Source organism: Manis javanica, chromosome 3, assembly GCF_040802235.1.
Source record: "Manis javanica isolate MJ-LG chromosome 3, MJ_LKY, whole genome shotgun sequence".
In the NCBI taxonomy this organism is placed as follows: domain Eukaryota; kingdom Metazoa; phylum Chordata; class Mammalia; order Pholidota; family Manidae; genus Manis; species Manis javanica.
The window spans coordinates 109703765-109725789 of NC_133158.1; the positions used below are offsets into that span (position 1 = coordinate 109703765).

The 22025-nt window shown below is 35.1% G+C and overlaps 1 protein-coding gene and 1 long non-coding RNA gene across 3 annotated transcripts in view; one reads left to right on the forward strand and one right to left on the reverse strand.

The window, feature by feature from the left end:
• Window positions 1-22025, forward strand: part of LOC108391273 (uncharacterized) — a 355429-nt gene that overhangs the window by 307000 nt on the left and 26404 nt on the right. The window lies entirely within an intron of this gene.
• Window positions 1-22025, reverse strand: part of CYYR1 (cysteine and tyrosine rich 1) — a 104497-nt gene that overhangs the window by 79567 nt on the left and 2905 nt on the right. The window contains exon 2 of the mRNA XM_017650817.3: window positions 19649-19751. Within this exon, the coding sequence (XP_017506306.1) occupies window positions 19649-19751 (103 nt within the window). The remainder of the gene's footprint in view (window positions 1-19648; window positions 19752-22025) is intronic.

Here is a 22025-nt window from a genome sequence, read left to right on the forward strand (position 1 = left end):
ATACATTGAAATGGACCCTGATACTTAGGATACACTGATTAATGATAATGTCAGAAGAAAAGACGGTTTTATTAAAATTGCCTAATGTTATTTAAATTTTAAGGGATAACTTTATAATTAAAACAACATCTATTAACAACTTTTTTATTTTATAGAGATACAGGTTAAAATATTTAGGGAAGAAGATAAATTATAAACTGTATATAAAATGACAAGAAAAGAATAATTTAACTAAATGCCAAAAGCATTTCAGAACAAGTATGTTTCAGAGCACATTAAGTAAAATTTCTCTACTATACATCCTGGTCTGTGTTTAATTCCTAGTTTGGCAAATAATTTAATGTTCAAAGTATGTAATATGTTATATTACAATATAAGATATTTGTGCTGTTTTGAATATTTTATTAAGTTCTATTTTCTTATTTATCATGTCCTGTTTAGAACCTGGCATTGCCTCCCACATGATGAAGTGGTATTACTGAAAATATTCACGTGGCTGACTCCCTCATGTGGTTTGGTGCTCCGGTATCACCTCCTCAGGGCCCCTCACCTGCTCATCCCTGACCATACATCACTCTCTATCCTTTAGGCTGCTTTTTTTTCTTTTCCCCATAGAGGGATGGTAATAAGCTACTGGAAGTTTAATTTCAAGATGGCAAGTTAGTAAGTAATAGCACCAACAGTTGCTCTATGAAGTTTCTAGCTTCTGGTTAACATGGTACTCCTAATAAAATTAAATATGATTTACCTTACTCACATCTCAATAATGAAGGATTAAACAGATTATATAAAGTAATTGAAATAAGGATGAGAATTAGGCAACCTCTAAAGCCAAAAAAAAAAAGTGAGAAGAAATGGTTTGTAAATTTTAAACAAAATGCAAGCTCAGTAAATATATCAAGAAAACTATGCTCTGCTTAATTTTTAATTTCAGAAAAAGTTGAGGTAATGCTTCTGTGGGCTTTAATTCTCTTGATACTTTCTTAAGATGCAGTTTTAAAATACAAAATGGAAAGTTTTAAAAATACAAAATAAAATATAAAATACAAAATCATACTTAAAAAATATAGATATATATCTATATATTTCTATTATTGAGCAGATTTGGTTCAATGCCCTCTCCTTCCTCATCCCAAGGTCCAAGAATTGTAGTAACAACAATGGGCATCTCTGCTATGAAGTATGAATTCATGAAGAAAAGAAGCCAAGTTCTACAAAGTCATGAGTTAAAAATAATAGGATTTATGGAAAAAACAGAATAGAGGTAGACCAGTTCAGAGCTATGCAACTTGCTCACCAATGCCAGTGGTGTATCAGTGCTGCCTGGCGTGTGGAGCTTGTAAAATTTTGAGGACCCGTTTTAAGGAAAATACATTAGGTTAACTGCCTGTCACAACTCAGCAGAGTAAATTCCTAAATGTTTGACTACATTTTTGGCCAGAAATTCCTTGAGGTCCTCTTCACATGACAATAAAACTTTGTATTTTTTTCTAAACAGAAAAGAAAGTTAATGCAGTCTTTCTTCTAGCACAGAGGATTGAATTTTGTTTTGGGCTCTTCGATCATTTTTGGGGATCATTCTTATGTTGAGATGGCCAGTGATAACTACACGTGGAAGAGGCTGTGAATCATGTAAACATATACTAAACTTAGACTAAATGTATCCACCTTCTATTTCCTCCAGCTGGATCCCTAAAATGGTGCAGTCATTCCAAAGCTTCCGAGAGAGAGAAAAAATTGAAGTGGAAAGAGACTGGTCTAAAGAGACTCAAAATATCTTGCTTTGCAAGTGGTACAAAAATGCACAACCATGTGACTGCACCCTCTTAGATGAATGAAGGGGACGTGCCAGATAGAAAGCTTCATTTGTGCCAGAACAGAGTCCACTTGGCTTAGAGTACTCCAGCAACAATAATGGATATGCAGGAAGTAACTTCCCCAGATCTGGAAGGAAGCTCACTGTGGCCTGAGGCTGCCTCCGAGGATATTGAAAAGGCACAAAAACATTCTGGTGGAAATGCCAGCTTGCCAACGCTGAGAATGCAGGTGGAAGTGCAATCTGCCAGAAGTCAAGAGCTAAGCAAGGCTGACGGTGCTTTTTTCTGGTTAGGAACGCCAGGTGCAAGCACATATTTTTGTTTTTCTTAAAATAGAGCAAATAAGGGTCCAGTCTGTGCAGTGCTTAACCTAAGCGTTTTGTCCTTTCTGGCTGAACACTGTATTCCATTCCCACTTTTTGACTCCCTTTGCCAAGGAAAAATCATGTTGAAACCAACACAAGCTTCCCTGTTGCAGTAACACCATTCCCTGATTTTATCCCGTGTATGAGATAATTGGTGTAATAAAGCATATATTGGAGAAAATAAACAGTAGCTAATAACTACTGAACATTAGCACTAAGTGGTTCATAAGTATTAATTTATTTATTCCTTGTAGCCAATCTTATGGCACAGATTCTAATCTTATCACCAATTTTACAACCCTATATTGGGTAGAGGTATATAGCTTTGTAAATTTTACTGTTCGTGGCCTTACTGAGAACTCACTGGTCTCCCTTCTCTATTAAGTTATTTTGATTAAACATAAGAAAATCTTCAGATTCTGTTTCCAATATTCTTGAATATGTTTACCATAATAATTTGAAATAAGCATTTATGTAACTCTATGTAAGTGTAATGAAATTATAGTTTATGATATGATAGATGGATTATCTCTCTTAATGTGAAGGATAATAGGAAACCAAAATGAAATGTTTTTGATACGGTTTATTCAGACCAGTGTGGCCCAGACGCTGTTTGTTCTAGAATCTCCTAGTGGGAGGTAGTTAATAAAAATATGTTTCTTGCCGCCATTTTGGACGTACTGACCTTGAATTTCTAGATTAGATCCTGGGAAAATACATTTTTAGCAAGCATTCCCAGGTGATTCTCACATATACTAAAATTTAGGAACCTCTAATTTAAATTAATTTATGTGCTGTGAAATTTCTTCTTTTTGCTGAACAGACATAAATAACGTCCGCTGTTTATAATCGCAATACATTTAAAAACTTGAATGTGATTTAAGAAATTAATATGTTTTTGTATCTTATGTGCTAATATAGTTTAAAAGTGTTATTTGAAACCAACGATGCAGTACAGGAAGAAAAATACCCTACAAACTCATGCAGATCTTTAGCTCAGACCATCGATTAATTGAAACACCTGGGGTTAGTCTTCCTAACAACATAATAATGGAAAGAAGAACAGATTTTCCTGGCTTTGTATAAATCGTTTCAGGATAAGCTCTTTTCCCTTATGAACTACGTGAATCTGTGGGCCTTGCAGTTGTGTGTGAGCTCTCCCTTCTCATGAATATTCAGGTTAGAAGAAAAAAGCCAGGATCATTCTTTTATAAAGTTTAATGAATTTTCTAAAATGTATGAACATAGTTGAGCCTGCCAATGATTAGAGAATCTTGGTTTTAATATTATATCATTTTCCCTTCCAAAATTCTCTTCCACATTTCATGAAATAGTATATTTCTCTTAATAAACATAAATGTAAATTAATTATTTTAGTCATTCAACACAAAATTTAATTATCAACACTTAATTTTCTGTTGCTTATGTCTTTGTCTTTGTTCCATGTCACCTGCAGGCACATTCTCCAGCCAGTATGTTAAATTAATATTTCTACCATCACTGCAATGAATTTTCAGTGCACAAGAAAAAAATGTATGTTTGCATCATCTCCTTAAAGCTCTCATTTCCTAGTTAGGGTGTTTATACATAAAAATGCCAGGGATTGTCAAGTTGTAGACTGATTTAGAATTTGAATAAATGTAAGCTCCTATGGTATTATCTGCAATTCACTGACATGATTCATAATTAAAAATAAACTAGAAAAAGGGAAAATGTAAATAATTTTATTTAACCTTTTATGTAAGTCAGCATACCCATATTGTTCTTTTCCCTTGAAAGCTGAGTTTCAACAAACAAGATTAGTTTATTTGCTGGTTATAAAAACAAAATGCCAAAAGTTTTAATTTCTCCTTTAAGTGTTATGCCTTCTTGATTGATTGACCCTTTTCTCATTTTGCAAAATCATTTTTATCTCTGCTAATAGTCTGTGGTCTGGACTCTACTCTGTCTTATATTAATGTAGTCACTCTGGTTTTCTTGGCTAGCTAGCACATTGCTTCCCCTGCCCCCCACAGCCAGCTTTACAAATGTATAGCTGACAGTAAAATATAATTTATCTTTAAGATATACAACTTGATGATTTGATATGCATATACATTGTGAAATAATCACCACAATCAAGGTAATTAACATATCCGCCACTTTACATGATTACCTTGTGCCATTGTCTGTAAGGAAACATAAGATCTACCTCTTATCAAATTTAAATTACACAGTGTAGTATTGTTAACTATAGTCTCATTGTTATACCTTACATCTCCAGGAGTTATTATACATAACTGTAACTTTGTATCCTTCAGCCAACATCTTTCTATTTTCCCCTCCCATACTTTGAACCTATCTATACTTTTACTTTACCTATATTGTAGTTGAAGTGAGCTTCATGTAGTTAGGATAATTTCTGTTAGTTAAAATAAAAATACCTTTTTTGTCCTTTAGTTGGTAAGCTTGATCAATGTAATTACTGATATTTTTGGATGTTGCTTTGCTATTTGCTTTCTGTTTGTTTTTCACTGATTCCCCTTCCTGCTTTCTTTTGATTATATTGCACTCTAGGGTTTTTGTTTTTATCTCTTCCGAAGATGCTCTAAGGATTACAGAATAACTACTGAACTTTCATCATTAGTAAGAATCACTTTTATACCACTTCAGTTGGAATATAGAACCTCACACCATCTTTGATATCCCTTTGCCCTCTCCCCTTTATGCTATGGCTGCATTATATGTTACATTTACCTCCACTGAAAACACTCCATACGATGGTATATCTTTTTAACATTCAATAGTCTAACATATTTTAAAGAATGCAAAATGGGGGAAAATTGGCATTGTATTTACCCAGATATATGCCAGTTTTGCTACTTTTCCTTCCTTTATGATATTCCAAGTTTCCTTCTGGTATCATTTGCCTTTTTTCAGAAGAACTTTCCTTAGCAATCCTTTTAGATCAAGCCTGCTCACTAAAGATTTTCTTGATTTTTCCTAATTGGAGAATGTCTTTATTTAACCTTTATTCCTGAATGATATTTTTGCTGGTTATAGAAGTTTGGATTGACAGTTACTTCCTTTCAGTACTTAAAACAATGTGGCATTTCTTTGGCCTCCATGGTTTCTGATGAAGAAATGTGGAGCCATTCAATCATAGTTCCCTAATAGGTAATCTGTTGTTTAGTTTTGGGCTGCTTTTTTCTTTAGTTTTCAGTAGCTTGATTATGATATGTCTGGGTGTGGATTTCCTTAAGTTTATCCTTTTTGAAATTTATTGAGCTTCTTGAACCTCTCTTTCACCAAACTTGGAAAGTGTTTAGCACCACACTCTTTCTTCTGGAACTCTGAAGATGTAAATCCTAAACCACTTGTTACTGCCTTACAGATCCCTAAGACTTTTTTTTTCTTCAGTATTTTCTCTTTGTTATTCATGTAGGATAATTTCCATTGCTTTGTCTCTAAGTTTATTTATTCTTTATTTTGATATCCCTGTTTTTCTATTGAGTCCATCCAGTGAATTTTTTAAACTTTGGTTTCTGTATTTTTTGTTCTGAAATTTCCATTTGGTTCTTCATATTTTCTATTTATTTTATCTATTTCAGTCTTTTCAGTATTTTCAAATAGTGAAATTACTACTGGGGTTTTCACAATAACTGCTTTAGAATGTTCATTCGGTAATTCCAGTGTCTTTGCTGCTTAATAATTGTGTTTTGCTTTGTGAGTTGAGATTTCCTTGATTCTTTGAATGCTAGGTAATTTTTAATTGTATCCTAGACTTTAAAAATATCATGAGAGACTCTGTATTTTAAGTCTAGTGAAATTTTTTTTTTTTTTTTAGCTGGTATGATATAATGAATCATAAGAAATACATATTTGGTCATTCATATGACCAAACATGTATTTCCTAGGTATATTTGCTCTTCATCCACAGTTTCTGAAAACGCTGCAGTCTTAAAGGTGAAACAGGTGTTTTGTCATGTTAATGAGAGACTTGGCCCACTCCCACCCCCACCAACCCAAGGACAGGGGCTGGAGGTTGAATCAGCTAGTGGCCAATAATTTAGTCAGTCATGAGTATGCAATGAAGCCCTCACAAAACCCAAGAAGAGGTTATCATTCTCTACTCTCTAGGATGCTGCTTCTCTGTTCAGGAGAGTTTCTGCACTTGGGGAACCAGAACACTCCCATGTGTCACTGAGCCAGGCCCCAAGCTCCATTAGGATAGACGCTCCTTTATTTGGGACCTTGCCCTATGTGTCTCTTCATCTGGCTGTTAACTTGTATCTTTTATTAAACTGGTAAATGTAAGTGTTTTCCTGTGTTCTGTGATCCACTCTAACAAATTAACCAAATCTAAGGGGGAGATCGTGGGAATCTGCAATGTACAGCCAGTAGGTCAGAAGCAAAACTAACTGCCTGGGGCTTGTGACCACCTCTTGTCTAGAGTTGGGGATGGAGGGTACTCTTATAGGACTGAGTCCTTAACCTGGGGAATCTCATGCTATCTCTGGGAAGATAGCATCAGAATTGAATTGAATTCTTGGACACCCTGCTGGTGTTCAATAACTGACATGTGGGAAGACCCCTTGCCACATACTTACACACACTAGAATTGGGTCTGGGAATCCAAAAGGAGTTATACTATTATTATTGCTCTGTATAATACTCTTATTGTTGTTTATATATGTAGGAAAAGATACAACAGCAGCAGGCAATCAACCAGATTCAGTTTAGACCACAAGTTCCAGTCAGACTTCTGTGGGTTGTGGCTTCAAAGTCCATTTCAAAGTCTTTGCAGTTATGTTTGGATCTGTCACATGTGTATACCACCCAACTGCCAGTCTGGGCCCTGGTTGGTTGTCTGTCAAACATTCAGTTCTCAAGTTCTGTGGTGTACTGTTTAGGTTCAGATCCATGCATGTATATCTTGAGACTGTAGGGAAAATGGAAGTTCCACGGCCAGGGTACTCACCTGAGCCTAATCTACTCACCCACCATGTATGTGTGATGATGGAATACTTAGCTACTGTGCAGGCACATGCCTGCAGACATGCTGGCAGTAAGCCATTACTGCCTGTGTTGCTGTGGAACAGGTTGTATGGGAAAGCAGAGCTGGGAGAGGAGAGCAGAGCCTGGAGCAGAGACAGCGCCTGAGGTGGAAGCTGGGGAAGAGGCAGAGATGGAGGTGGATGGGATTCTAGCACTTGACCTGTCACAATGAGAATAAAGCTTGGCATAAGCCCCTTTTAACCCCTTTTCAGTCTCACTGAATCCAGAGTCAACTTGCTCGGGGCTGAAACACCCTTGGGCCTGGAGCTGTGAGATGATTCTGGGAGTTCACAAGTTTAGGGGTCACTTCCCTGAGTTCCTCTATCTCCCCAGTATTTTCTGGCCCTCTGGGCAGCACTTTTTGTTTCTCCAGTCAGAAAGATGGACTTAATTTATTTACCCTGCTCTTTGCGTATTTCCACAAATGGACTCATATCCAGGATTGACCAGTGGAAAAGGACCAAAAAAAAAAAAGCGATGGAGACTCACCCCATCCTCCTGGTATTACATCCCTGTGGTCTGAAAGGAAAGTTCCCTGTTCTCAGAGTTTCAGGCTCCTGTCAGGTCCTCTTGCTGTCATCACCACTGTCAATGCTGCAGTAACCAAAAACTACTTGGGAGCTTCACAGGGGAACAGAGAAAAGAAAATGTGTTGGGGTACTTCCCCCACTGTGAGCATGAAGAGACCTTGCAATATTTAGCCAAAACTAAAGAGATTCTCCTTTATTTCTCTGTCCATATCCTGAAGTTTGCTTATGTGCTTTAGATTATCTTTAGCCCAGAGTGGAATAAAAAGAGGAAAAAAACTGCTAATTCATGGCTACTTATGTAGTACTTTGAATTCTGGTCTAGTTCTCCAACCTGCTTGCTCCTGTTTGCTTTCCATATACCCGAAATAGCCACTCCATGCGTTCCATCCAAATTATACAGCTGCATTTAGTGGGAGGCAGAGAGTGCAGTGTGCTTTCTGTGTCTTACCCAGAACTGGAACCAATCCTTCCAACAAAAGGTAATGAGACAAAAACTATTTTACAGCAAACATTAAGCAACATATATAGCATGTACAATAAGCTGGCTGTTTAAAGCCAACAAGCTGAGTAAAAAGGAACTCATTTTAGAATTGATAGACCTCAGCTGATCCTTGCTATGATCAATGACTTTTTATTCAGCATGCCATCTGGCATTTATTCACTACCACTGACAATAAATAAAATCTGGTAATTGTTGCAAATGTAAGTTACATACAATATCAGCAGAGGCAAGTTATTGCCCTCTATTCTTGTACGTCTTGTAAGCATGGAATTATACTGAAAGAACGGCTGATTAACATATTTTTTAAAAAAACCTAATGAGAGCAATTCTAAACTTTTACATGCAAAGGTACATTCAAATCTGTCTAGTGCTGTGACCAGTGACCACTCTGCTGAAGCGGCCAGCAGTTAGAATACTGTTGTACATTAATTATTGACATATCATCAATATAGATGAACCAGTCCTATGCAGAATATATATTTCTAAAAGTTGTGAAGAAAACAAATTTTGAAAGGGAATTAATTGGAACTCTACGATTAAATCTTTTGTCGAGCAAATCATTACCCCCTGATATTTGGTATTACAAGTGTGATTTTTTAATGTCAGGTTCATAATTTTTTTACTTAGACTGTTTCTCCCATTTTTGAGTCAGCTTCTTTACTTCACAGGTCAGCCTAGGGCAACATGGCAGATTTGTCTACTTAATATAAATAACTTTCAGGGCTCTATTATGCTTTTAGCAACTGTCGGGCAGCAGGACACATTATTTAATTAGCTGCTTTTGCAGTTACCAGACTGCAATCGCATTTGATTAAGAGGGCCGTTTATTTCACTCAAGTCTGAAAGTGCCTTCCTGAGAAGAGAAGCCCATGTTTTGGTGCAGAGGACAGGGGAGAGGAAGCACTCTGCAGGCCAGTGGGCTTCCCAGATGACCCTGGAGAAGTCACCTTGCTCCCCAAGCGTTTCCTCTTCTCCCAAACTCCAGACGGTCTCAAAGCCCAATGTTTTCAAGAGGGACAGGGAAAATTTGCACAGCTCTTCTTCTAAATGCTTTTATGAGCAAATGTATCCTTTAGCCTAATTCTGAGAGGCAAGTTGTTACTAGTATTCTCTCTTTACAAATTGATAAACTGAGGCTCAGAGATATTAGGAGAATAAAGTTCAGACCACATAAAACAAAGAGGAACTCAAACCTAATTGTGATTTTCTTCTGTAACTTCCTATCACTAAAACTCTTATTAAGAATAGAATCACAGAGTTGTTTTCTGTTTAATTCCATCTGGCAAAGGGCAAGGAGATCTATTGACTTTATGTAAGGATAGATATTATTTAAGATTGCGACTGCAAAACAGAGCTTTCACCATTTGTTACACTTAAATTCAATACTTTGTGAATATATCTGTGTGTAATGCTTTGAAGGTTGATCTTGTATCGTTCCTAGTGTTTGCAGAGGGAAAATGTTGTATTAACATTGTACAGCTGGTTATTTGCAGCCACAGGTAGCCCTTACTTTTTGCAAATTGCAGCATAGAGAGTTCTGCTTTCCATGTTGACAGTGTGAATTCATATAGAGTATGAATGGTTTTTTTCCTATTTTTGTCAGATTTGTGCAAAGGCACAAAAGTCGCATTCTTATTACCTGTAAGATCTTCTGCTGCTGCTTTTCTTGAGAATGAATATCACAGCTACAAATTCTGTTTGTCTCTGAGTTACTATGGGTTAAATGAATAGCCAAGGCTTTCACCCATGGAATCCTATTATATTTTATGAGGTTATTATTGCCCATTGATATTTTCAGTAGTTATGAGTGTGTTCATCCTAACATATTGCAAGTCGGGAGACAGCTGGAAGACATTGTCTTCTGCCCATCAGAATTCTTCCAATATAATGGAATAAAAATTAGTCCATGTGCATAACTCTTACCTCCTCGATTTTATCAATAAAACATTTTACCTCCCAAAATTATGCACGTGAATTGAGTTGCACAGGTGCCTCTTGCCTTAACAGTCTAATAGGCTTCCAGATCATATTGCCTCATTGATAGAGCACATTCACTCTGGAAATATGACAAGAGGTTAAATCATTATAATCAAATTGTGTCTCAGTTCTAATCCCCATCATCTGATTATAATTTATCATAAACAATGTGACTAGAAAATGATGACTGACTACACAGAAATCACACCTTTTACTTTGTATTAATACCTGATTTGTACTCCATGAAAAAAAATTACCTGAAATCAATAACATATTTGAATTATGCTTAGATTTTTTAAAGCAAATATTTGTCTAAATGATACATATTTCTTTAGAACCCACAAAATGTCAGATTTTTCATATTTAAATGGAAGATTGACCTACATTTAAACAATCTTTCTGAATCATTTAGTGGGTTAGGCCCTGTCCCTTCAATGCTAAGTTGTCAGATTGGCTTCCTGTCCTCTCAGGGTCTAGAGTGGAGGAGAGGGGGCAGATAGATAATTTAGGCACTTGAATAAAGTGATAAATAATAACAGGGTAGAGAAAGGATAATGTTATGGCAGTATATTGGAGGGAACTTAATCTGGATATTGAGAGTAAGGAAAGCCCCCAATCCCCAAAAATGGTGTTTAGGACTTCACAAAATCTTAAAGGAATGAAGATTTCCCATTCACCCTATTGCAAATCTTCATTTTGAAATTTTCATATCTGCAGGACCCACTGAGGAGTAGCAGAAAGCAGTAAAGTACACCTAATTCTAGGTGCCTGCTCATTACATGGTAGCTGTGTGAAATCATACAAATTACTTCACTCTGAGCCTCAACTCACTCATCTGTACAGATAAGAGTAATAATGCCCAGGTTAGAGGGCTGTTCCGAAGATTAATAAAATAACACATTTCAAGAATTGGGACAGAGAACACATTAAAGAAATCGTAGTTCCCGTCACTCTAATAATCTCTGGCACCACCAAGCACATTTTTTTTTTACAATACCCAGTTGTAATTGTTATCTAATTAAGGTATCCCCTAAAACCTCGAATATATGACCAGATATGAGTTGATTTGACTTGAATACAATTCGAGTAAATGAAGATCAATTCTCACATAGACCGCTTTGTCATGAGAACATATTCGATTCAGAATGAGCTGAGTCCTATCTTTAATGTAAAACACAAAAAGCACATAGAAGAAAATAAAGGCATTCCCTGTCCCCACCACCATGGGAAGCGTATTCAGACTGATTAGTGAAGGGGAGATCAATTTTCATAGAGGTAAAGGAATTTGGAAGGGATGGAAAACACTTTAAGGGAGGCTGAAAAAGCTATTGAACACCTTTCAGGAGGTTGATCAAGTGTAAAAATGGGAGGAATCACAAAGTATTCCTGAATTTCCCTGGGGCTCCATCATTGGCTTGCTGTTCTCTTTCTTACACCTCTTCTCAAAACATTTCATTACACTCCCAACACCTTTTTCAACCAGCACCTCTAGGCTTTTTACTCCCACATCTGTATGAGTGCTCCAGGCTTCCTACTGAGTTCAATTAGTACACTACCATTTGAAGGCCCACTGAATTTAGCCTATAGGCTATAACGCCTATGACCACTCAATGGATTAAAAATGAATTTCATTTCTCTCTCTGAATCTTCTTAACTATTCCCCATTAGTTCCCAGCACACCATCCACCCAATCATTGAAAGCAGAAACTTGAGAATTAATTGGAACTTGGTTCTTTCTTTTAGCTCCAAGTTATAGCTTTTTAAGTTATAAAGATTTCCAAACATATAGGATTACAGATAATAACATAAAACTCCTAGATACTCACCACCTGGATTTATTACATGTAAATAATTTATCATATTTGCTTCAGATGTTAAATTTTTAAGTAGTAAATATTAGAGTTGAAGACTTCCACCCCACTCTTTTCCCTAGGTGACCAACTTGCCCCAGTTTGTCCAAAACTGTCCCGATTGTGGCACTGAAAGTTCTGCATTCCAGAAAACCGATCAGTTCTGGGCAGTCCTGAAATTCATTTGCATACTTCTCTCCCTCAGATATTTACACATTTACCATGTGCTCAAGTTTCCTAAGCAATATAAGGAGTTATTTTGTGTTTAACTGTACAAAAATATCATATTTCACACACAGCTCTTTTTCATACAGCATTACTAGTTTGGAGATTTACTATAGTGATACATTAACAGGCATTCATTTATTTTAATTGCTATATCCCATTCCATTGTATGAATATACTCTATCCATTTTCCTCTGATGGAAATATAGGTTGCTTCCAATGTTTCGCTATTTTTAATAACTGTCAACCAACATTATAAATGTCACCTTGTGCATATTTGGGGATTTTCAAGGGAATCTCTGTGGCAGAGGTATTAAGTCCTAAGTATACCCATCTTCATCATTACTGCGTGTAGTCAAATTGCTCTCCCAGTGTTTCTAATAATTTGCCCACCAGCACTGTGAGTTCCCATTCATCATGGCACACATTGTCTCATACTATCAAAATTAGTAGCACTGTCAGCCTGACAGGTGTGAGATGGGATTTTATTTCCCTGCATTAGCTAGCCAGGTGGAGCATCTTCCCTTAAGTTTACTGCCCTTCCAGGTTTCTGCTCTATCTAGTACTTGCTTTGTGCTCACACATGGCCCATTTTCCTTTTGAGCCACTCTGGATACTAATCTTTTGTGAATCATATGAACTACAAGTAAGTACCTTCTCCAAGTGAGGGTTACCTTATGCTTTGCCTATGGAATTCTGTTGCCTTATATATTTAAAACATTTTTTTAAGTTGAGATATAATTCACATACCATAAAATTCACCATTTTATAGTATGCAGTTCTGTGGTTTTCAGTTTTAGTGGTTTTATTGTGTGTGTTTTTTATCTTTCATTTTCAAAATCTTTCCTATCCTGATTCCATAATGCCATTCTCTCCCTTTCTTAAAAGTCGTACATGTTTGCTTCCTGCACTTAGGGAGTTTGTTTATAGGAGTGGATTTTGGGGTGTGGTGTGGTGGAGTAATTGTTTAATGTTTATCCATATTGATAGCTAGTGCACCACCTATTAAATAATCCATCCACCTCTGATTATAACGTCATCTCTGTTATCTATCAAGTTCCCATATGTACATGAGTCATTTTATGAGCAGTTTATCTGTGAACCAATATCACACAATTTATTTTCTATAACTTTATAATAAATCTTGATGTCTCTAAGGCATGTCTTCTCACTTTGTTCTTTTTCATAACTATCTTCTTTTTCCTATGTCCTTACTGTCCCACATAAATTAGACTCAGTCTGTCAAACTCAACAAAAAACGGTCCTGTGAAATTTTATTAGAAATTACACTGACTTTACATATTGTTCCCAATACATACATTGGGAATCATCATACCCCAATATTGATGTCCTTACAATATTCCCATTTACAATTTGATATATCTCTTAATTTCTTTAGGACTCTCTTTCATCCCTTGATATTTCTGTATATTTAGATTACTCCATAAATTTCATGCATATGTTATTAATGGATTTCTCACTAGATATCTTATGGTTTTTGATGGAGTAAATGAGACTTGAGTACACATATACATATTGCATTTCCTGAGTGTTAATGATATAGAGGAATGCATGAATTTTGTACTGAACTTATATTCTACAATCTTGATGAATTATCTTACTCATTTTGATAGTCTAATTCTAATGAGTACAGACAATCATATAATTTGTAAATAATTACAATTTACCTTCTTCCTTTCTAATTTTTACTACTTCTTTTTAATTTGTCTTGTTGGTCAGAGTGACCTGGACAGAAGCATGCTGACTAGAAGTGGTGCTAGATGCTAGCCTGTTTTATAGCTTCTGTTAAAGGGAAGGGTTATAACATTGTACCATTGATCATGGTGTTTGAGGTAGGGTTTTGTTTTTGCTTTTGTTTAACAAAATTTTTAGGTTAAGAAATTTTCCTTTTATTCCTAGTTTGCTAAGTGTTTTAACTCCTAAGCGAGTGGTGAGTTTTATCAATTGCTTTTTATTTTAGGATTGATCTTGGAAATACTGTCCTTCAAGAAGTCTTCCCAGAATCCTAAGATTGGACTAAAAGCTCCTCCTCTCTGATTCACTGCATTTTGTACTTTCCCCAGTAGCTTAAATGATCTGTTTACAGATCTGTGTTTCCCAACAGTTTATAAACAATTCAAGGATAGGAATCATGTTCGATTCACAGCCGTATTCCCCAGTACCTGGCATGGAACACAGAATGTCTCTGTACAAATTTATAGACATAAATTGCTGAGAACATGTTCTAGAAACTTCATCTATGCCTTCATAAAAACACATGTTTCTGACAGTCAATTTACAAAGGCAGTTGTGATAAAATAGAATATAGATTTGACTGAAAAGTTTTAGATATCTACACATTTATGTTTGTTCTTAATAAAGTAACCTATAAAATGCAAGTATGTCTTCTGAGAAAACACCAACTTTCTTCTTCTATCAAACATGATTTATTACTACATTTTAAATCAAGTTCATATTTATTTTAACATCACATGTTATTTATCTTTGTGTCATGATTAAAACAAAAATTAGGCCTCTACAAACTTTGATTCATTCAGTATGTTTTTCAGAGGTTTTCTTTTTTATATCTAGGTACTAACAATGTTTTAATTTAATTAATTTGAATGATTTTTTTTTTTTTACCAATACCAAAATCTTTTCAAAATGCAGTTTTTTTTTTTTTTTGAATAGCCTCATGATTTATTCAGAATGCTCAGCTACTTTATAAACATGGGACCTCACATGCCATTTGGAAATATGAAACCTTTATATTTAAACTCAATTTTGCTTTCATGCATAACATGGCTCTAAAATTATAGTTGGGATATTTATTAGCTGTCTCTGCAAAACTGTAGGCAATACATCTTCCACATTTCATTGAGAAAAAAAGAAACTTAATCCCATCAGGATCTCCATTATTAGTTCTTCCTCCTGACTTTTCCCCATGGGGGTTTTGTGTTGGCCAGGTGGCACTCTGAGAAATCCCTAGACAGGTCTGCACTTTGCAAAGGCAACCTGGAAAAGCAAACATCCTTTTTTGCTTAAAGGGATTAAATCTTACACCTTATCGTCTGGCTCACTAGGTTCAACCTCATCATTATTTGGTGCACATTCAATATTGTACAATTATTCTCTTACTCGCACAGCAGTTTCCTTTCATTTTCAGTCAAGTCCTGTTTCAGTTTGTTCTGTTACTAATAGTAATTAGGCACTCAGTTGCACCCTCAATTCCCTTGAATTCTACAGATTATGAAGAGTACTGAATAAATCACACCTTTACACTGGATCCTCTCCCTAGGGAATGTCAATTAAATTTCATCAGCAACAAAAATTGAAATATTCTTTCCATATGCATCACAGATGTTTATCTTCCATGGAGAAGAGCAACTAAATGAAATGGTTGAGAACAAATCTGATGAGAAATTGTTTACTTCTTGAATTGCCCCAATTCTCATTTTCAAGCATAGTAAGACTTCTGGTACTCAGGTAGTTATTTCATGATCAAAAATGTCAAAAATGATCAATAATTGCATGGTCACATATTCTGTCATAAATGGTTCTAAAAGTATAACTTCTCAAAGTGTTTCTCCAAAATCTTTTCTCTATGGAATAAAAACAATCTTCAGTTGACACCCTCTTACTTTTTTGTTCCTTGTCTTAGTGGTGTCTAAAGAACATGTCCTTTCTATATAAAAGCAGCTGTCTTGTTTCCAGAAAAATACTGACTTGTTTCAGCTTTCTTAAGCATGACCAATAAAAGTATGTAATCTACCAATTAAGTATGTAAAAGTGAGGATCTCTCTTTTGTCTTACCTGCTTATTTGTATGTTACATTCAAAGTTTAACCTTCTCTAGCAACACTGAACAACATGGGATTTCCCAGACTGAGCATTTCCTTTCTTATGTCTTTGCCTTTGTAAGTAGGAGTCTGTCTGTCTGGAATACACTTCCCTTTCTTCACTGTCCATTTATGTAAATAACTAGTGTCTCTTCAAAACTGTTCAAGTTTCATGTTTATAAGGCTCTTTCTAAGCATTTCTTTCTAAACACACACACACACACACACACGCACGCACAAAGACTTAGCTGTTATTTTCTCTTCCTGGCATCCAATAACACTTTGCAGATTAGTTCATTGAATTAGAATGATTTGTCTACACTCTCTTCTCTTACTCCATGGGGAAACCCAACAAATCAGGGTACATCATTTATTCATCTTTGGACTCCAGGCCCTAGCTCAGTGCTGCCATGGTTATGGGCAATCAACTCAATATGTATTTGTAAGTAATTGAGTGCATAGCATATACTAACTTCTGGAAACTATTCTCAAATTCTGGAAAATGGTGCTATTATTTTTCTGTATTGAAGTCACTGTCCATGACAATAATGACCAAAAGAAGATAGACTTGTGATGATCATTTTGCAAAATATACAAATATTAAATCCTTATGTTATATACACAAAACTAATATGTCAATTATATCTCAATGAAAAATCAGATATGCTATTTTAAAAGTTTAATATTTCAAGTTTTTCATAAGACACGTCAATTTTAAAATTCCTAATTGAAAAAAGAAAAACAATGGGGGGAATGGGAGGATTCTGAATTTATTTATCAAAATTAACTTGTATTTCAAATATAAAATATCAAAAAAGATAAAATATCTAAAAATAATTTTAAAAATCTATGCATGAAATAAAACTTTTCAACCAAGAGGTAAATTGAAAGTTAGCTCTTGTGATAGCTTTAAAAGTGAATCTTAATGGTTAATTTACCAAACAGAATAACTGGAGTAAACAGAGTTAGGGGCTAAACATCTCTACTCTGATTATTTTAGATGGTGATGAGGGAGGAGCCTCAATTTACAAGGGCCAAGTGCACCCAGCCTTACCAATTAATGAACAGACTAGAATGACCCAAATTATGTTTTGTACTCTTTTTAGCTCATTTCAAATGGAGCCAAGACATTTCCATTTTGGAAACAAAGAAAAAATAGAAACTCAACTTTAACCAAATTATAAAACTATTCATTAAGGATATGTAACATTACACTGTGTTTATTGCTTTCTTCTTTATTACTTTTCTGGTAATCACAAAGATTTAATTTTCTGTTAAGATTAAAATGCCTTTATCAAGAATGTGCTGGATGCTTGGAAGAGAGGAAGCAGTTTATGAGTTCCAAAATAGCAATATTTGAAAACATGTGCATGAAAGAACTTTTGTAAGCATTCTTGGAATTATTATTTTTTCTATCTACCTCACCCCCACTCCATTACCCTCTCTTAAAAAAAAAAAGCTTTGGGTGGAGTTAAGAACTCTTTTCAAATCTTAAACAATAAGTGGAAATCCTGAACATGTATTCTCCTTTATCCAGTGGGGAAAACAATTTAAAGCTCTGTTTTTCCCTAAGAATTGTTTAACAACGGATTTACTTAGTTGTTTCTATTTTGAACAGAAATTTCAGTTTTAACTGCCTGAAATATAGTGCCACATCTGTGTTTCCTCCCCAACCCCCAAAACACAGTTCTTTATTTTTCAAACGTAACAAGTGCATGGCCCTCATAACCCACATACATATATCAATTCAACTAATTCTTAAACTGAATGGTAAAGACTTAGAATATGTACCATAAAAATGTGAATCTGAATGCAAATTAAGACTTACTTAGAATATGTACTATAAAAATGTGAATCTGAATGCAAATATAAGACATATGAAGCTCATCTGCAAATTTAAAATGTTTAAATATTCTGGTTAATAAATCATTATGCCTCCCATATGTATTTACCAGAATGGAGGCAGCTATCAGGTGAGAAATAAGAGCAAATGGACATGATGTAGTTCAAGAGGCCAGAAAATGGGCCAGGAGCCAGGAACAAAGATCTCACAGAATTACAGTATCACTTTTGATGCCAGGTTCCTCGAATCTGTACAGCAACATCTTGAATGTGCAGACAGCTTGAAAATAAAAGTTGGAATTTAATAGAAATGTATTTAAGTTACTTCTAAGTGTGAAGGGATACACAAACGTGAAAGATAACATTGTGTATTTGTATTTAGGGTATTCTGAACTAACTACTTCCTTTAAATATCATTCTGATATTCTCTAATGTAAGGAGGGGACTTACTATCTGCTTTCCAATGAGTCTTCCATGATAAAAAATGCAAACATTTTATTTAGAGTTGATTTTGAATTTCAAAGAATGCTTAAATTCCATTAATCAATCTTTATTACAGCCTGCTGGGTCTTGCATAGCCATGACAGTCTTCAAAATTATCCTGAGGTATGATTCTTTTTGGCCTTATTCAGAGAAACAAGTTCTCTAATATCAACCCCGACTTTGATTCTGGAAAGTTTATGTGGTGCCAAGTTTTCTATTCTTAGGAAATGGAGGATGAGTTTTAGGCTGTCTCAATGGACATGTCCCTACAGTAGCCAGGCACATTCCCCTTAGTGTCTAATCTTTCTTAGGTCAACATAAGCCTCCATAGGGCACAAGTGAAGCCTCAACAGAGCACCTCCTAAGTCATCCTGATATTCCCGTGAACAACAACAAAAAAACAAAGAACAGAGGCTAGACTCTTGCTGCTGTCTGAAAGCCATGGGTGATTTTGACCCAGAAAATTCCTGTGTTCTTAATTCTCTACCTTTAATTTCTCAACTCAAAGGTTTGTAGAGGAACTGAGAGTTGCATACTTTTCAGAAAGAGGACCCTGAAGTCAGTTCCTGCTTCTCCATTTCCCTCTGCCCAGAAGCAGCTCTAAAATAAATTCTTAATTTGTTGTGGAGAAATGTTTAACACATTCTGTGTGTGTCTGTATCTTTGATTCTTGTTAGTTGGCTATGACTTTATCTTGTTGGTGTCCATTCTTTCTTGGGCTCTAAACTTGTTTCTTCAAGTTGTTCATATGAATTATGTAGAAAATTGATATTTCATATCCCAACTGTATTTTTTTATTCATAAAGTCTCTTTTCCCTGATACCTACTGGATGAGTTAGACAAATGCATGGACAGCAAAATAAACTGGCTGTAATTAAATGACATTCTAACTTCCAAATCCTTCAACAAAGCGGACAAAACCGTGCAATTTACAATGTTAAAAAAGGAATAATAATATGAATCTGGTCTACTTAAAGGCAGTTTATTTTGTATAATATTTTTGCACATTTTGTCAAATGCTTAACACACTAGGTAGTGATGAGTATTAAGTATCTCCAGGAAAGATCTTAGGTCAATAGTCACTCTTAAAATCTCCTGCCCATACCTTTAACTTCATACTTTTTGAAAACATAACTGGCAAGGGAAGGAGCATCAGTATTGCCAAAATTGACCCATACTCACGAGAGGATATTCCCAATATAGGCATAGTAGGAGCAGCAGTAGGGAGAGTTCCCATCGCAGCAGTAAGCTCTGCAGTCTTTACCACACTGAGCGAGGCAGTAGTCTGCAGAATGAAGACCACAGACGCCCAGTTAGAGTTCTGAGATCACCCCTTCACAAAAAAGGATGCAGTTTCTTCTCTTCATCAGTAAAAGATGCATTTAGATGTTCATTTCATGTACTCAGACTTCTGAAACATTTGTAAGCATCTTACTAGTCTTCCTTCTATATTAGACATAATGCTGGAAAAGGCAAAGGCCATTCTTCTGTGAGTCTCCTGCATCAAGCACCACATTTAGTGGTCAGAGTCAGTTGAATGAAACGATGGAAAGAGAAATGAATGTTCCAACGAATCCGTCCTTCAATTTATCAATAATGTTCTTATAATAATTTTTAATAAGGTCTTTTTGACTTTAAATTATTATTCTCTATTAACTTCATTTAATGGAAAATGTTACTGATATGGATGTCAGCTGGAGATGAATTTAAAATAATGTGTATGTTTTATGATATTGCATTATATGCTTTTCTTTCTCTATCATTTTTGGCCTTCATAATTACACGTTGTATCCAAATGGTAACACAAATGAATCTGCATACTCTGTCAGTTCATTTGGATTGGAAGATAATGAATTAATTGTAGGAAGTTCCCATAGATAATTAACTTGTGAATAAGTAATGGTTTATTTACTGTCAGATTTTAGAATCAATAAGGTATGAAACAGCACTATGTGAGAGGGGGAAGGTATTTTCTGATTTAAAAAATCATATTGGAGTGATAAAACCAAATTACTGTCTTTTTTTCCATATGTTTCTGGCAAGGAAAATTATACCAAAAATGTTGAACACCAATTACCCTAGCTTTTAAAAATTCTTTATACCACCTAAATGATTTATGTTTAACAAGTTAAAGTTATCATTTAGTTATCATCAGTGGTATAAATTATAATGGATATATGAGTTTCAGGTACATGATTAGGAAAACACTTAGTCTGATAAATTACGTAGTCAAGAATCAAAACCTTAGTCATTTCCAAATAAATCTCTGAAGGAAATATCAACTACTAAATTACATAAGACTTTTGTTTAGTCAAAGTCACAACATAAAAGTACAAGATGTTATATTTACATCTACATGTCCATGTAACTGATTTATCTAGAAAGGAAATTTTTGATTTTGCTTTTATATTGCCTCTCTGCTAAGATGATTCTTTACAAATGGATGTGATCAAAAAGTAGCAAATTTCATTCACATTTTTCATAAATTTAACAAACCTTAATGTTTTATTCTAGGATGTGGTAAGAAGAAATGAGAGGGAAAAATAATTACCTTTGGAAGATTCAGTAACTCTATTAAATACACTCTTCAATCTTGAAGACAGAAATAACAATCTAATGATTTATTGACAGTGTATGCTTTCTGCAGAGTACATCACACATTTTAAGGCTATTTTATCATTTTCCTACCGAATTTCTACAGCTTTCATTTTTAGTGCTATTTAATTAATTCACATGTTTAGACTGGTCAGTGATCTCAAGATGCTTAGCAGGGATGTTTTGCTTTATGCTCTTTAAAGCCACTCAGATAGTGGGAGAGCTTATGTCCTCACTTATGTCAGAGCAGGACAACTGATGTGTAAATAGCTTCATGGGGTGCCTTTTGAATGATGCCCAGGACAGTGATATCTTACTAAGCTTTCCATGAATGTCAAAGATTCAATTACTACTATTGTATTGCAATTATAAGGATATAGTGTCATCAAAATATTTTGAACCAATGTTGAAACCAAACCGATTATCTTGTAGCCAAGAAGCTGGATTATACCTGCAGCAAACATCTAGAATATGTCACACATTGTTCATTATTTTTATAATAGTTTCCAGCACTCTTGTCTACTTCCTAGGATTAAATGACTGAAGAGGCCAGATTTAATAGTACGGCAAACACATTCACAATCGTAACATTTCCAAACTAAGGTTTCCACCACACATCAAAGCTTATTTTAATAGGCTAGTTGCTTTCTCCAGTGTATTCAATAATAATTCCAGTGAAGATCAGAGTTTGGATGATAAAAAGAAGCATTTTCTCATTTTTAAAAAAATGGAACATTCCAATTATCCTCAGAAGATAATGTTAATTCCAATATTCAAGTTAATATCCTTGAAAATTAGCCAGTTCAGACTTTCTTTAGTGACTTTAATTAAAGGCATGCTCTGGAAGAAAGTTCCCCAAGCCCCATCCCACCTTAAGAAATGTATAGTAAAGTGAAAGCAACATCTGGCTCAAAGCACACACTCAGAAAGGGTTCTTGTAAGCTATAGCTAAGGATAAGAGAGG